General features: G+C 60.7%; 2 protein-coding genes across 7 annotated transcripts in view; both read right to left on the bottom strand.

The window, feature by feature from the left end:
• Positions 1 to 164: 164 nt before the first annotated feature.
• CPNE9 (copine family member 9) lies at positions 165 to 7,338 on the bottom strand. 4 transcript variants are annotated; one of them, XM_055706554.1, is made up of 20 exons: positions 6,998 to 7,328; positions 5,370 to 5,410; positions 5,229 to 5,275; positions 4,854 to 4,957; positions 4,609 to 4,648; positions 3,829 to 3,905; positions 3,554 to 3,617; positions 3,335 to 3,438; positions 3,150 to 3,254; positions 2,761 to 2,802; positions 2,576 to 2,651; positions 2,453 to 2,506; positions 2,258 to 2,319; positions 1,927 to 1,973; positions 1,660 to 1,841; positions 1,319 to 1,446; positions 1,099 to 1,201; positions 964 to 1,021; positions 740 to 813; positions 165 to 625 (listed from the first exon to the last, which is right to left on the bottom strand). In XM_055706554.1, the coding sequence occupies exons 1-20, from the start codon at positions 7,072 to 7,074 to the stop codon at positions 473 to 475; spliced, it is 1,638 nt and encodes a 545-aa protein (XP_055562529.1). In that variant the 5' UTR covers positions 7,075 to 7,328; the 3' UTR covers positions 165 to 472. The 4 variants fall into 4 exon arrangements, with proteins under 4 accessions (XP_055562529.1, XP_055562528.1, XP_055562531.1 ...); XM_055706553.1 differs by having other exon boundaries at positions 740 to 1,021; positions 6,998 to 7,332; XM_055706557.1 differs by lacking the exons at positions 165 to 625; positions 740 to 813; positions 964 to 1,021; positions 1,099 to 1,201 and having other exon boundaries at positions 1,320 to 1,446; positions 1,660 to 1,794; positions 6,998 to 7,338.
• A 255-nt stretch (positions 7,339 to 7,593) lies between these two features.
• Positions 7,594 to 15,008, bottom strand: part of MTMR14 (myotubularin related protein 14) — a 34,366-nt gene continuing 26,951 nt past the window's right edge. For 2 of the 3 annotated variants that reach the window (XM_055707435.1, XM_055707437.1), the window contains 2 exons: positions 11,195 to 11,350; positions 7,594 to 7,951 (listed from right to left, as the gene is read on the bottom strand). In XM_055707435.1, coding sequence (XP_055563410.1) covers positions 7,774 to 7,951; positions 11,195 to 11,350 — 334 coding nt within the window. In that variant the 3' untranslated portion in view covers positions 7,594 to 7,773. The remainder of the gene's footprint in view (positions 7,952 to 11,194; positions 11,351 to 15,008) is intronic. The other variant, XM_055707436.1, reaches the window with a different exon arrangement.

The raw sequence follows: 15,008 nt of genomic DNA, 5'->3' as shown, positions 1-15,008 counted from the left end.
GAGGCGAATCTGCCGGCCCGAATCACAGGCGCCGCCGCGGCGCGGGAGCCCCGCCCGCCGCCCGTCCCCCGCCCCCCGCCGCAGCACGGCAGCAGGCCCGGTTGGAGCAGTTTATTTACAGTCGGTAACGCGGTACAGGCCGCCCGCCCTCCCGCCGAGCCGGGTGGCTGGCCGGCTGGGGCCCCGGGCATGCACGCAGCCCCGGGGGTCAGGTCCCCCCGGCGGTCGCACCGTGCCCGCCGGCAGCCTGGGCCCGGGCGCCGGCTCTGCCCGTGCCGCGGGACGGAGCGGCCGGGCAGGGGCGGGGGCGGCCGGGGACACCTGGCCCTGCCAGAAGAGGGGGGTCCCAGCGCTGGGCACCGGCCGCAGCGGCTAATTGTCCCCGCGGGGGGGGCCCACATCCATGGCCAAGCCCAGGCCGTCAGCAGAAGAGAGGTGACACTCCTGGCCGAGCCCACGGCCCCGGGGGGAGCTACTGGGGGGCCGCCCGGCGCGGCTTGATGTCGCGGGTCTTCATGTAGGAGAGGAGCTGCTCGGGGATCTCAGCCAGCACGTCCTTGGCCAGGCGGGCCATGCTTAGCACCTGGTTTCCCGAGTCATCCACGTAATCCCGAAACGGCACAAACTTCAAGGGAAGGAAGTTTGCAGCCCGGTTGGGAACAACCCTGAGGCTGCAGGGGTCAGCGAGGGACTGAGCATCTCTCGCCTGTGGTGGGACTGGGCTCAGTGCCAGTGTTACCTGTACGATGTCCCTCTCAGCGAACCGTCCCCGGGAAGACACCCGTACCTCATCACCATCCAGCTCCTCCATGGCTGGGAGGGGACAGCCGGTGTCACTGAGCCTTGGTGGGGTGGCCACCAGGGACAGAAACACCATCCTTTCCTCCAGGACACTGAAAGCATCCCGGAGGAAGGGACAGAGTTTCCATCTCCCTTCCCTGGTGTCTCCAAACACCAACTCACCCTCAAACTCGGCTGGACCCACTCCCACAATGATGATGGACATGGGCAAGGCAGAAGCCTGTGGAGCAGAGGCAGGGTGGCAGCTGTGGCAGCACCCAGTGTGGGGTGAACTCACAGTGATGAGGGTGCACTCACGGTGACAATGGCTTCCTTGGTCTGCAGCATGTCAGAGATGACACCATCGGTGATGATGAGGAGGACGTGGTACTGCGAGCCATCTGTCACTTGGGCGGCTGCCCTATAGGGACAAGGATGGGGTCCCTCCAGCAGCCCCACTGGCGTGGGACAGCTGGCCCCACTGCGAGACCGGTGGCATTTAGGGACAGCAAAGGGGACAGAGTCCCCTCGTACTCACCCAGCTACCTGGTTGATGACGGGGGCAAAGTTGGTGGGACCATAGAGCTGTACGGTGCGCAGGCTCTGGAGGTAGGACTCCAGCACACCCTCAATGCCAGCACAGTTGGGGTTGTCCACGTTGTTGTTCTGGGGGATGGGGATGGGTGCTGGAGGGGGACCATGGCTCCCAGTGTCCCCCCCGGCTGCAGGATGCCAGGGCAGAATGCGGCCAGGGTTCTTCCCCTCCCCACCCAGCTGCTGTGGGCACCCCACGGGCAGCCCTGCCCCACAGCTGGGAGATCTGGGTTCACCCTCAGCCCTGCCCCATGGTGGGGTGTTCCCCCCCACCCCAGGGCGCACCAGGGGGAACTGGTGGGAGATCTTGCCGTCAGGTGGGAGTTTGGCACCGAAGCCGTAGGCAGGGAAGAGCTTGTCGCTGTCGTAGTCCTGGATGATCTCCCCCACCGCCTTCAGTGCCAGGGCGTAGGCGCTCAGCTGGTAGGGACTCGCATAGTGCAGCGAGGTGGGCTGTGATGGCATCCCTGCGGCACAGTGCCTGTCGGCACCTGCCCCATGGCCAGCCCCACAGCGGTGGCAATGGGACACCCCCCCACCAGCTGCACTCACCGTTGGAGGCCGTGAAGTCAATGGCGACGGTGAAATTCAGCTGCGTCCTTGGGGGGGAGAGCGAGGCAGGCTGCCGGCCCCACAGCACGGGGATGCTATCTTCCAGCCCCATGGCGTGGCGTGTCCTCGCCACTCAGGACCCATCACCTGAGCCCCCCCTTCCCCAGCCAGTGCCCCTCAGCCTGGGGCTGCCACCCTGCACCCCATCCCCAACCCCACTGCCCACTCATCACCCCCAGGCTCCACCTGCGCTGTCACCGCTGTCCTCAGCCCGAGACCCTCGCCCCTGGGGGGTCTCAGGGAGCTGGGGGGCACCCAGCCCCCCACTCACCCGCCCCGGATGTAGTCGACGAAGGTGAACTCGGACTCGACGGAGAAGGAGAGCAGTGTCACCTGTGGGCATGGCGGGGGGGGGGGGGGTCAGGCCCAAATCCAGCCCCCCACCCCTGGCAGACACAGCAGGGGGGGTCAGACCTGCCCCCCCCCCCACAGGTGGGAGCCGCAGGAGTGCCCCAGCCCCACTCACGGTGCCGGAGTTCACATATTTCTTCTTCTTGCATTTCTTCCTGGGGTTCAGCACCTGCGAGCACAGGGGTGAGTTGGCCCTAGCGTAGGTTCCCCCCAGCCCCTGCCCCAGCTCCCACCCTACCTCGTACACCGTGAACTGGCTCTGTGCTCGGGAGAGTTCCCTGTAGCTCGTGGCAAACTCCCCAATGAAGTCGTGGCTGCGGGAGGAGCACAGGGGCAGCACGACCAGGCACCCCGGTGAGGGGCACCCTGGGAAGTGACAGCAGCACCCCAATGTCCCCTGCCACCCCGTGGACATGGCCTCACCTCCCATCCCGGTCCCAGTCGTACACATCTATCTTCACCGTCCTGAAAGCAAAGGTGGGCAGTGGGTGAGTGGCCAGCCTGGCTGGCACAGCCCCCCCAGCCCCCCCGGTTTGGGGACAGCCAGCCCCACAGCGAGCACCCTGCCTGCATGCTGCTGGCAGAGCCACCCTGCCTGCCCAGCCTGCAGCTCTGCCAGGAGAGAAGTGAGAAATTTGGGTCATGGCGGGGGCCTTGGAAAGGAGGGGAATGCCTTTATGTAATTTGGGTTGCAAAAGAGGAAAAAAAAAACCCAACAGGGACCCAATTTTGCACTGCTTGCTGCTATGGGGCCAAACCCGTGAAGAGATGCTCATGCCCTGCTCCGGGCCACGGCTGCCCCGTCCCCGTACCGGTCGTAGTCACCATTGCAGAGGGCACGCACGGGGATGGTGAAGGGCTGCCACACCGGGTTGAGCGTGTTCTTCACCACCTCCGTCTTATGGCAGATGGTGAAACTGCGGGGACAGGGCAGGGTTGGGGTGCGCTGTGTGGTGATGCTGGCACCCTGCCCGCCCCACCAGGGCCCCACGCTCACGTGCCATCCTCATTGCTGCGGTAGAAGACGAGGAAGGGGTCAGATTTTCCAAAGAAGTCCTTCTTGTCCAGCTTGTTGGCACACAGCTGCATCGTGACGATGTCCTGGGGACAGGGACCATCACTGCTGGGCACCTCCTCGCCCCCCACCCCAGCAGCTGCCCACAGCAGGGAGGCTGCACAGCCCCTGCCTTGCCACTGCTGGGACATGGGCACTCACCCGGCAGTTACTCAGCTCCTCAGCCAGCAGCAGGATGGTCCCACACCGCTTCCCTGGGACCCCCCTGGGACCAGAGGCACCCAGTCAGCTTGGAGATAAGGAGAATGGGACAGGGGCAGGAGGTGGGGTCAGGGCTGGGCTTGTGGTCCACGGCTGGTGCTCGGCAGCATGGCCAGTGCCCCCAGCAGAGGACGTGCAGGGAGGTGTCCCATGGGGCAGGTGGCTGGGGACATGGTGTGGGACCCCTGCTTGCCCTGCCACGGGGTGTGACTCACGTGAGGGGTCTCTCCAGACGGCCTCGCTGGGACCCGATCACCTCCCCCAGTGCTACGAATGCCTGCCCCAGGAAGTCCTGCGCCCCGAGCACAGTGCTGTGAGGCCCTGGGGCTCCTGCCCCAGCCACCAACCCCCCTACCCTCCCCCCCAGCACCAACAGAACCTGCCACCACCACCCCCACAACCACCCCCACCCCCACAGAACCTGCCACCACCTTGCCTCGGGGCCACACCAAGTGTCCTGAACCCACCCTGTGCCCCAAGAGCCACCACCCAGCCCAGAACCCATCCTTCACCCCCAGGGACCATCCCAAGTGCCCACTCCACATCCCCTGGACTCATCCTGTGCCCCCAGGGACAGCCCACAGCCCCGGACCATCCCTGTGCCCCCACAGAACTGCACCATGTGCTCTGGACCCATCCCTCCAGAGCCACCCCATGTGCCCTGAACCCCTCCTGCACCCCTCAGACCACCCTACACCCATCTTGCACCCCCAAAGCCACCCCCACGGTGTGTTCTGGCCCCATCTTGCACCCTGCCCCACCAGGCACCCCCAGGAGGGCTGGGTTCCCAGGGCAGAGCAGGGGCTGATGCATGGCAGGCACCTACCTTCTGCCAGTCCCCATGGGGCACAGAGAGATGGAGAGCAGGTTAGAGCCCTCTGAGGGGCACCTGTCCCCCCTCGGCACCACCCACGTGGGGCACAGACTTGGGGTGCCCCACTGCGGCATCACACCAGGGTGTCACCGCGCGTCCCCCCGGCACAGGCTGTGCTCACCTGCTTTAAAACGGAGCAGCTCTTGGAGTCCATGTTGTAGCTGGTGGTGGGAGAGCAGAGCCCTGAGCCAGTGCCAGCAGGGTGCCCCGGCATGCAGCCCTGCTTTCCCACCCGTCTGGGCTTTTTGCCGCCATATCTTTCTTTATTATCATTATTTATTATCCTTATTATCATTATTTATTACCAGCTGGGTGCTTTGTTCCACATCAAGCAGAGCTGAGCCCTTCCCCGGGCACCCTACTCACACATCGAAGCGGAGGTTTTGCTTCTCCTCGAAGTAGTAGTCGAGGACAAACTTGCGGACGAAGTCAGGGTTCAGGGTGTTGTCAATCACCTCGGTGCGCCCAAACTGCGGGGAGAGGGGTGAGGGCAGGACCCCCCCCAGGACCCCTCCCCATCACAGCTGCCCCAGCACTAATCCTGGCAGGGGATTAGTGCTGCTGGCAGGGCTGGATCATTAGCGTGGATGTGGAGGGATCATTAGCATGGATGCGGGTGGCCATATGGGCCTGTTTAACCCAGCTGGGGATTAGCCAGGAGCTGGGGTGCTGTGAGAGGCAGCACCCCCAGTGTGGGGCTGGGAGCCTCCCCAGGGACCTGGTGAGAGGGGCTGTGCTCACCTCCTTCCACTCGCTGCTTCCTGAGCCCTGCACAAAGAGGACCACCACTGCGGAGAGAGGAGCAGAGCCGGGCTGCCGTGCCATGCCATGCCATGCCCATGCCACGCCATGCCGTGCCCCCTGCCCAGCCCTGCCACCCACCTGGGTCAGACTTGGAGAAGGTGTCCATGTCCAGCAGGTTCCTGGAGGGACAGAGCCAGGTGTGAGCAACCTGGGTGCCACGCACCCAGCCCTGCAGCAGGTCCCCATGTCCTCCCTACCCCAATCATGGAACAGCACCATGCCAGAAGGCCGTGCCGGCACCCAGGACCAGGAGCCCCAGCACCCTGGGGAGACGTGCTGGCTCCCACCGCAAGGTTCAGTGGGACAGCAGGGTGAGCGGGGAGCAGTGTCTCCAGCGCTGATGATAATTGAACATGACAGGGAACCCATTTAGAGGATGAAACCTTCCCCTATGCCGCCGGCACTGCTGAGTGCCCGCCGCACCCCAGCAGCAGAAGCGTGGCTGACGGTGGGGCGCAGAAGTGAAAGGAGGCACTTAGAGCAGGGGGTGGGCAGCTGGTGGGGACCAGCTCTGTACCCCTGACAGCTGCCAGCAGAACGGTTGATCACTGCCTTTTGCACAGTGTGACACCGGAAAGTGCCGGGGACTGCAACCGGCACTGCTGGGATCCTTCCCTCACCCCTGGGGTGGCTGCACAGGGTGGGCTGGGGCGTGGCTGGGGGCTATGGGGCTAAGCCAGCACCCCTGGCACCAGCATGCAGGAGAGAGACCTCCCAGGGCTCCCCCAGCAGCCCTGGGCAGGGCTGAGCCCTTGGGGGGCTGCGAAGCCGAAGCCTGCCCCTGCTCTGGGCCATCTCCAGGAGGGAACCCTGGCCCCTGCCTGGAGCTGCCAGGCCCCACAGCCCCTCTGCCTGCTGCCCGGGGATGGCAGGGGCTCAGCTGCAAAGAGGGAGCACAGCAGTCCCTGGCCCAGACTGGAGTTTGCAGAGCTCGGGGATGGGCCAGAGCTGCCCATCTGGGCAGGGGGCTTTGTGGGGCCAACCCCAGGCTTTCCCTGAGCCCCGGCACAGGGATGCTGCTGCTGCCTGGGAGGCTCCCGGTGCCGGTCCCTGTGGCCAGAACCGCCGGCCGCGGGCAGCGGTGCCTCTGCTGGGCTATATTTAGCCGCTGACAGACTGGCTCAGCCGCCGCCGCCTGCCCCGCGGACCCTGTCAGGGACCGGAGGCACCGGGCAGCATCTCTCCCGCAGCCCCCGTCCCGCCGCGGCCCAACGCTGCCCACTCCTGGCCCCGCTGCCCCGCACGGGGCTCGCGGAGCCGGGCGGAGCCGGGCAGCCTGCCTGCGGCCAGCACTGGCACCCTGCGGCCCCACCAGCGGCACCCCCTGCCCCGCCAGCATCGCCCCGCCAGCATCACCCCGAGCGGGGCCGTCCCGCACCCCAGCCCCGGGTGAGGGCATCGCAGCCAAGCCGCGGAGCTGTGCCCGGTGCCAGCATCCCCCGGGACCCCGCGGAAGGGACGGGACGCGACGCCTCCCCACGGGTGGCAGCCGGGCACAGGGGTGTTGGGCACACGCTGTGGCACCGGGTGGTACCTGGGGACCGAGGGAGCCCCGCCGCCCGCCCCACCCCGGGGCCGGGGGCTGACCGGCGGGCAGCGGGATGCTGCAGGACACGGGCATCCCGCAGCGCATCCCCGTGCCTCTCGCACCCACCCGCGTCCGGGCACCAGCCCCCGCCCGCTCTCCCGCCCCGCTCCCGGCTCACCGGCAGGACACGGTGAGCTCCACTTTGGTGCCCGGCACGCTGCCGGCCGCCGGCTCCAGCGCTCCCGGAGACGCCATCCCCGCCCGGGCGCCGCCGCTGCTCCGCGCCGCCTCCTCCCGCGCCGCCGAGGCGGGCGCGCCCGGGGGCGGGCACGGCACGGCACGGCACGGCACGGCACGGCACGGGCACAGCGGCCCCGTCCCCGTCGGCAGCGCCGCCCCGGGCCCCGGAGGCGGGGGGTCGGCACCGGGGACTGGCCCGACTCCCGACGGCTCAGCCCCGGGACAGTGTCCGGGCTCGGCTCAGCTCAGCCCCACCGGGACCTCCCGTCTGGGGCTGCGGGCTCCGCTCCGCTCCCCAACCCGGTGCGGCGGAGGCTCAGTTCCCACCCCCCCCCCACTCCCGCCCCGCCGGGGGCTCCCTCCCGGTCCCGGCTCGGTGCTATTTCGGTGCCGCCGCTCCCGGAGCGTGGGCCGAGCTATTTATAGCGAGCGGCGCCCACGGCAGCGCGGCTCCCGCCGCCCGGCTCCTCCACGCCGCCCCCCGCCCCAGCCCCGCCGCCCCCCGCCCGCAGCCCAGACAGGAGGCAGGAGAGATCACAGCTCGGGGGTCTTTACTGGTCGGAGCCCCCCGGCGCTCCCCCAGCCCCAGGCAGGGGTGGGCGGCAGCAGGTGCTGGGTGCTGCGGGTGCCGGCACCGGGAAGGGGGTCCCAGGGCTTGGCCAGGGGGACCCGCCAGCCCTGGGGGTCTCCAGCCAGCGGTGGGGAACGCCGCGCTCAGATCGTGCTGCTGCCTCTCAGTCCCACGCCCCGCACGAACTGCTCGAGGAGGCCGCCGATGGCCCCCGAGGGGCTGGGGGGCACGGCCTTCAGGCCGATGGTCCGGCTGTAGCTGGCCAGAAAGGCAGAACGCACTTCTTCCAGCCGGGACTCGCGGTCGCTCGCTGACACCAGCCTAGGGGAGAGAAGGGGGAGATCAGTGACTGCCGCCATCCCTCTCCCCAGCCCAGCTCTCACTCCTGATGCAGGGCAGGAGGCTGGCAGCAGCGCTGGGGCACTGTCCACAGCACCAGCAGGGCCGTGGTGCTCAGCTGGCTCTGCCAGTCAAAGCAGCACCAGCCCCAAAAGGCTCTGGCTACAGTAGCCGGTTGCCGCCTTGCCCAAGCCAACCCAAGCCAACCCTCCCATGGAGCCCCTCGCAGCCCCAGCCTCCCGCTCCCCCCCAGGTCTCCCACACCACGGTGCTGACGAGGCCGCGGTTCACACGAAAGCGCTGCTTTCGCCAAGCGGGTGCTGGCTGACGTCAGCCCCTGCACCAGCTCCCTCCCCTCCTCGCATGGCGTTCCCAGATGGAGCCTGTCCGCACGTGCCATGCCTGGACAGTTGCTTCCAACCTATTTGCCACCGTCCCTCGTTTCCACCAGTCCCAGCCTCGGGCGCTTGTGCCGGCACAGCTAGCTTTGGGGAAGGGGAGAGGAGAGGGGGCAGCCAAGGTGACAGAAGCCCCAAGGAGCGCTCCAGCTGTGGAAAGAAGAGAGCCAAGCGGCATTTTACTTCTGCTCTATGGCACAGCTGCTCTCTGCAAGCAGGAGGGCTGTGTGCAGAGTAGGGCACAGCTTCCCCTGGGACCTGCTCTCCTCTCCAGCTGATCCACCCACACAGTTAAGGGCTGGGGGAAGAGAGCAGAGGGGAGGTGGTATTTCAGTTCAGGGAGCAGGGGAAAGCAAGACAAGGGTTCAGAGGGAGCTGTTCCAAGGGCTCCAGCCTGAAACGGTCTTTGTTGCGGTGCCTCTGCGACGTGCCGGTGGTTCCCAGAGAGAATAAGACATTCCTCAAAGGTCACTCCAAGGGCACAGCGCGAACCTTCCCCATAAAAAATTCTCTTTAATCTCTCCAGCGCCTGGGCTGGCTATAAATTGGCACAGCTCATTTGAATGGAAGTGTTAACCACCCACAGCCAACAGCTTTGGTCCGGAAACAGCAGCAAGAGGATATGGTGGGAGGCCTATAAACAGCAAGCGATGCTGAGGCAGCCAACCAGGCCGCTGTTTACAGTGTCTGATAATAAAGAGAAGACAGAGGGCAAAGGAAAAAGGCAACATATCTAAACACATTAAAAAGATGCTTTTTTGGCAACCTAATTAGGACGTGGAACGCGCAAACCTGCTAGCATTAAAAATAAGCTACGTGAAAGCGGGACTTACTTGCACCCGAATAGAGTGATCTTAAATGTCACACACAAAGGTAAGCGAGGGCGTGCAGCAGTTAGGTCTCGTGTCTTCTGGCTCTTGCACCGCTTTACAGAGCAGATTTTGTATTTAGATTTTTAGGTTACTTTCATGGAGTGAGACACTCCAAGGTGCAGGGCCAAGCAGCTAGCCACTGCCTGACACCCAGCCCTGCAGACCGGCTGCACCATTTCACTCTGAGCAGTTCAAACAGGGAGGCAGGTCGCGTTTGCCAAATCCACGGTGCTTTGCCCTGCGACGCTTCCTACAGCCTGCCCGCTTGTCTGCAGCTTGGGGTGCAGGATGAGAGGAGGCTGCCAAAGCCCCAGCTCAAAGTAAGCCCTGACAAGCCCCACACAAGCACAAGAAGTAGGCTGTGAAAAGCATACCTTCATCGAACTGCTGCCAGCTGAGATGTAAAGTGGGAACTTAAATGGAATTTGATTTTCAAAAAACTCATACTGTGCTGGCCTGCAAAAAACTGGGATAAAACCACAATGGGCTCCTGAGCAAACAGAGCTAAGAGCAGAGACAGAGTGGAGGCCCTGGGTTAAGGTCAACACAACATCCTTGGGATGTCTTCACCCCTTCTTCCACACAGCGCCTGGTCCCAGCATCTGAGCATCCCACAGCTCTAGTGAAGAGCTGAACAGGGCAAAGCACTTGCAGCATCTGCTGCACACCCAAGGGAGCAGCACTGATGCTGTTCCCCTCCCTTTGAAGCAGGCTGTCCCAAGCAGCTGGCCTCCAAACCACACGAGCCTATGGTCTCAGCACAGGCAGATTCAGAGCTCAACTTCAATTCACACTTCTCTACTGAATTCCCTATTCTGACATTGGATCCAACTCCAAGGGCAGCAACAACTTGCTGGGGATCAGCAGTCACCAAGCGCAGCCAGGTTCAGGGCACAGTAAAGCAGTCACCAATTCAGATGCCCATTCTTCAGTCCCTTCTGCTCCCTCACCCATCTCCAAACAACTGCAGGAGCAGATCAGCCATCCTCATGAAAGGAGGAAGCAAATCCTGGCCAAGCCACGTCCAACACCTCTCATGATTTTTTCATCTGCCAATTCATGGGTCTTGCTGCTTTGTAACTTGGGGCAGCTGCTCTGCTCAGTGGCCCAGCACACAGCCACATGAGAAGATGAGCCAGGGCAGCTAGCCTGTCTCACAGGAGATGTTGGTTTTCATGTCACTTGCCCTCTGCCTCCAAAGCACGTACTCAGATCTCGGTAAGAGACTGCAAGTGTTTGGCAGCACAACTCCAGCACAGCTAGCTAGCGGCAGCCTCTGATCTGCCATTTCAGTTTCTTGATTGAGAGCTTGCAGCCTGAAGGCACAAGCCAAGGTTCTCCTCTAACAGCAATTAAAGTGCATCTCCTGTCTTTCAAGCTTCCTCAGAGGTGGCTTTCTATCTGGGGAGGAACATTTGCCTCCCAGCCATTTTATATGACAAGATGTGGCAGGATGCAGGGTCTCTGCTGCTCTGCACTGGCCAGACACAGCACCTGCAAATGATGCTGAGTGTGGTCAGACAAAATTTGGGTTACAGAAGGAAAGCCCCTCTCCTGTTGCAGCAAGGATCTGTCCCCAGCGGGGAGATGGAGATGAGCAAGATCCAAAAGCAAAAAAATCTGGGTAACCAGTCCTGTCCTTACAAGCATGCATCCTCAAGTGCACTCAATTATGCCCAAATTCAGCATCTTCAGGGGAGGAAAGCCTCTTCTTCCTGCAGAAGGCAAAGCGTCCTCCCGTAATGAGGCAGAGAAAAGGTGGGTTTCTTTCCGAGTTCAGCACAAGCAAAGAGTGCTCAGTGACTGAATTTGTGGATGGAAAGCATCAAGGCAGGGAAGACGGGACAGTCTGTCATGGGCTCCCAGGCCTCTTCGGAAGTGTCAGGGTGATAAAGTTCCAGCACTCGCAGCCAGCTGAGAGACCCAAGGAGAGATCCTGCATTTGAGACACTTACAGGCAAGTGCAAGGGAACTCATCCGGGAAGCTGCAAGGGAGAGAGGCGTCTGCGCTCAGGATTGCCTGCTCCCGAATACTGCCACACCCTGTCACCATCTGCCAGCTGCCAAAGTCTGTGGAAACGGAAGATCCGGGCAGAGAATGGTCCGCCGATCTGGGGCAGAGAGAGAGGGAGACGGCGCAATCAGTCAGGTCATTCAGCCACATGCCTTTCACTAATGCTGGTGCCAGGGACCTGTCGGGCTGCCTGCCAGCAGTGCCTGTGCCAGCAGCTTTGACACTCAGGGACCAGGGCGCAACATGCAGCTCTGGCTGGGCCTCTGGCCAAGCCTTTCCTTTGAAAGCGAGGTGAGAGCCAAGCTGGCTGGGGCTGACAAAGCAGCAGGAGCACACCGGGAGCTGGACAGGACAGAGCCAGCAAGAAGCAGATGGCCATGCAGAACTGTGAAACCCATCAGCAAGATGCAACAGCAGGTCCTGCCCTGAATCCCTCACAGATGTGGCTGCTGTGCTGTACAGGGGGCACTCCCCTGTTGCTTGTTGTAGCTGTCAGCACATCCCAGGGCAGTGGCAAGGCCTGATGGAGAATCAAGGTTGTGACTTGGTTAGTGCTGAGAAAGACTTAGAGATCCTTGGTCCGGCAGCCGCTAGAAAGCAGATCACTCAGAGGCATTAACACCAGACCTGAACAGAGCCAGTCACTGCTCAAGATGTCCCCAGGGCATCCCCACCACCACCCAGCATCTGAAGATCTTTTCATTCCTGTGCTAGAAGAATGGACTGTGCCAGAAACCAGGTGGCAAAATATCGAGGATAGGAAAAATAGTCAAGGGAGGGTAATTGTTTGATGTATGCAACCTCCTGCCAGGAAAGGAGGAAGCATGAAATCTGGTAAGTGAATCTGAGGAGTCCCTCCAAAATCTCAGAGAAGAGGGCACAATCACTTGAGACTAACCCAGAGCTCTTGGCTTCTGGGGAGCAAGCAATTACTGTGCCCTGCTTGCACAGCAGAGCACACATAGCTGGAAGCACAGCCTGTGGCAGAGCTACTCAATTACACACCATCAAGATCTTCTAGATAATTTATCTGAGAACTGCTGGGCAGATAGCAGTGCACCAGCTCCAGCTCTGCTGGGCCAGGTACTTGCACGCTGTCTTCACAGCTAAGAATAGCAGTGGCGCACTGCAGCTGCTCCCCAAGAGACCAGGAGAACAGCTAGAAAGACAGGATCTCCCACAGCAAGAAGGACCTCAGCAAGACTGGAAGGCAAGGGTAGGGCAAGACGCACAGCAGGAAACCTATTTGCAATCTCGATCTAATTCCAAGCCTGCTATTTAACTAGTCTGATCGATATGGCCAAGTTTGAGATGTTTGAAATGTGGTCCTGAGCTGGCTGCCGAAGCAGAGAAGGGGAAGTCACACAGCTCCTTGCCTGTCAGCTTCCCATCACAGTGATGATGCTCCTGTAGCTTGGGGGTAACACTGCTGTCTGGAAGTTCAGGCTCTGGAAGGGCACCACAGCAGAAAATAGGAAGAGCAGAGCTTCACCTGCCTTGCACAGCTCTTGTTCTTTGGCTGCTCAACGAACTGAGGAGTGAGGTTCAGAATAATGGGAGAATCCCTTCTTGCAAAAAGGTGTTTTTCCTAGAGCACGCAATGCTGCAGCAAGGACAAGAGTATTTCATTGAAAGCAAGACTGCAGTGTATACTCTTGGGAAGACCTTTTGAAGATCAGACAGGGATAACCTCCCCTGGGATGTAAGGAGTTCGTAAGGGAAAGGGAGCAGCTGTTCAGTGACATCTACTCCTCTCCCTGCCTTGGGAAGATAAAGCTGAGGAAGTCAGCGTGAAGGAGAGCATTTGGGCCTAGAGCACGGTGCCATGCTGGAAGCACAGTAGGAAGAGTGCAGAAAGCCAGGGAGAAGCATAGAGGAACACTGCTTCAGTGCAGAGGGAAGAGGAGGATGTCACCTCCTGACAGTACAGCACAGCCAGGCTGGAAAAATAGCAGTATCACACACAGTGGCAAGAATTTATTTCAGCTAAAGCAGTAAGGAGGTCTGCAGGCAATGGACTTGGGCTGGAAGTAGACAGGGGCATGACTATGTCAAAAAAGTAATGAGCTGCTGAACAGAGGATAGGTTTGGGGCCAGGCAGAAACAAAGGTTTTGAAGAGGGCAAGACTGGATGGCAGAGGAGAGATTGGGCCACGGCAGGATCTCCAGCAGGTGAAGAGAACTGAGCAGAGCTCTGCAGTTCTTGCAAAGGGAGAGTAGTGTCAGGAGCCTGCCTAGAAGACTGTGCCCATGCCATGCCAAGCAAAGGAGTAAGACATGATCCAGGGCCCCAGGGACAGTAAAAAGGTCCCCATGCCTGGTATCATCAATCACACTGGTCTGTAAGTCTGTGCTGAAGATGAGCAGAAAATTTTCCTGCTTTGGGTGTGCGGCCTCAGCTTCCAGTTGCTTGTCACCTTCCATGGTTGTCAGCTAAGATCAGACTTAGATCTTATACCACCTCTTGGAGGTCTCTCAAGTCACCTCTTGAATCCTTTCTTGAATAGGCTGATAAAAGCATCGTGTACTTTCCACAAGGAGCCACTCCTGGCGGCTTCCTAGCCCTCTAAGCCTTCCTGGGGTCCCTGGCCCTGCCAAGCAGCTGTGCGCTTACTCAAGTTACATCTACCCTAACAGCACAGGAGTCTAGGAGTTCAAGGCAGCCAATTCTGTGTCTCACCTCCAGGCAGCAGAATAAACACTTGTTGATTAATTGAATAAGCTGATTGACTCTGCAGTGAGTCCAGGTCATCTCTCTCCTGGTTTATATATCTGAGCCTAGCCAGCAGAGCTAAGAGATCATGGCAGACTTTCCCCTCTATCCCCAATACCTCCTCAAGGGAGGCTCCTGAGGCAGTGTCACAACCAACAAACATCTTGAAAAACCTCAAGAGACAGCAGAGGCCACGGCTGGGCAAGACAGGTGGGGAAGGCACGGCATGGGAAACCTTGCATTTGCACTGCAAGAACAGCAGAGCTTCTTAAAAGCTGAACTTGGCTTGAGACCAAAACCAGATCTCTAGGGGAAACGTATCCCAGCACAATCTCATCAATGCTAGAGGCGAAAGTCTTCCTGTTATTTCTGTCCCTGAAGGCTCCTTGTAAAGTCTTGCTGCAGAGGCTGAAAAAGGGCTTCAGTGAGGCCCCCAGAGCAAGACAGGCTGCTGGGACACCAGGACCAGTCCCCAAGCCTTTAAGAACAACACATTTGGAACACATTACGGCCATGCCAGAGGCTGGCTAGCTGTGAGGGCAGTGTGGAAGGTCTTGGGAAGCAGCTGGATGACTACAGCAAAGCTGACATGGTTAGGGGAGATGAGATACAGCAAGCCTTCAAGTCGCTGTCTCTGCCACAGACATCTAATAGCAGACAGAAAGAGAATGAAAGTGAGCTTCACACACCCACCTCTTCAGGTCCATGAGTGGGAAGAAACTCCCTCAAAAGTGCAAGATTAACAAAATTAGATTAGCAAAACAGAGATGAGCTGCAAGCTGTTCCTTCACACAAGGAAGGACCTCTAGCAGGCCATAAACTGGCAACTCCTAGCCTGGAACGGTTCCTTTTAATTAGGTCAGCGCTTCCCATGCAACATGCTGCACAAGATAGAGTATTTCAGAGCACACGGACACGCGCCTACCAGAGGAGAGCCAATACCGGAGGCAGAGCAACAGTCAGGGATCCTTCCCTTTCTTAATATGTAACTGAGATGAGTGCCAAGTGCCAACAGCTAGGCTCTCATCCTGCCCTGTGCTGC

The sequence above is a fragment of the Falco cherrug genome, chromosome 4, assembly GCF_023634085.1.
Source record: "Falco cherrug isolate bFalChe1 chromosome 4, bFalChe1.pri, whole genome shotgun sequence".
NCBI lineage: Eukaryota > Metazoa > Chordata > Aves > Falconiformes > Falconidae > Falco > Falco cherrug.
This window is presented reverse-complemented; position numbering and strand designations above follow the sequence as displayed.

Excerpts from the sequence above, each read along its gene's own strand:
- CPNE9 (XM_055706553.1), bottom strand. The coding sequence starts at position 7,074 with ATGGCGTCTCCGGGAGCGCTGGAGCCGGCGGCCGGCAGCGTGCCGGGC. Across the intron at positions 3,906-4,608 it reads GCTGCTCCGTTTTAAAGCAG|GACTTCCTGGGGCAGGCATT; the intron begins GTGAGCACAGCC and ends CTCGGGGCGCAG. Across the intron at positions 1,974-2,257 it reads GTCGACTACATCCGGGGCGG|GACGCAGCTGAATTTCACCG; the intron begins GTGAGTGGGGGG and ends CTCCCCCCCAAG.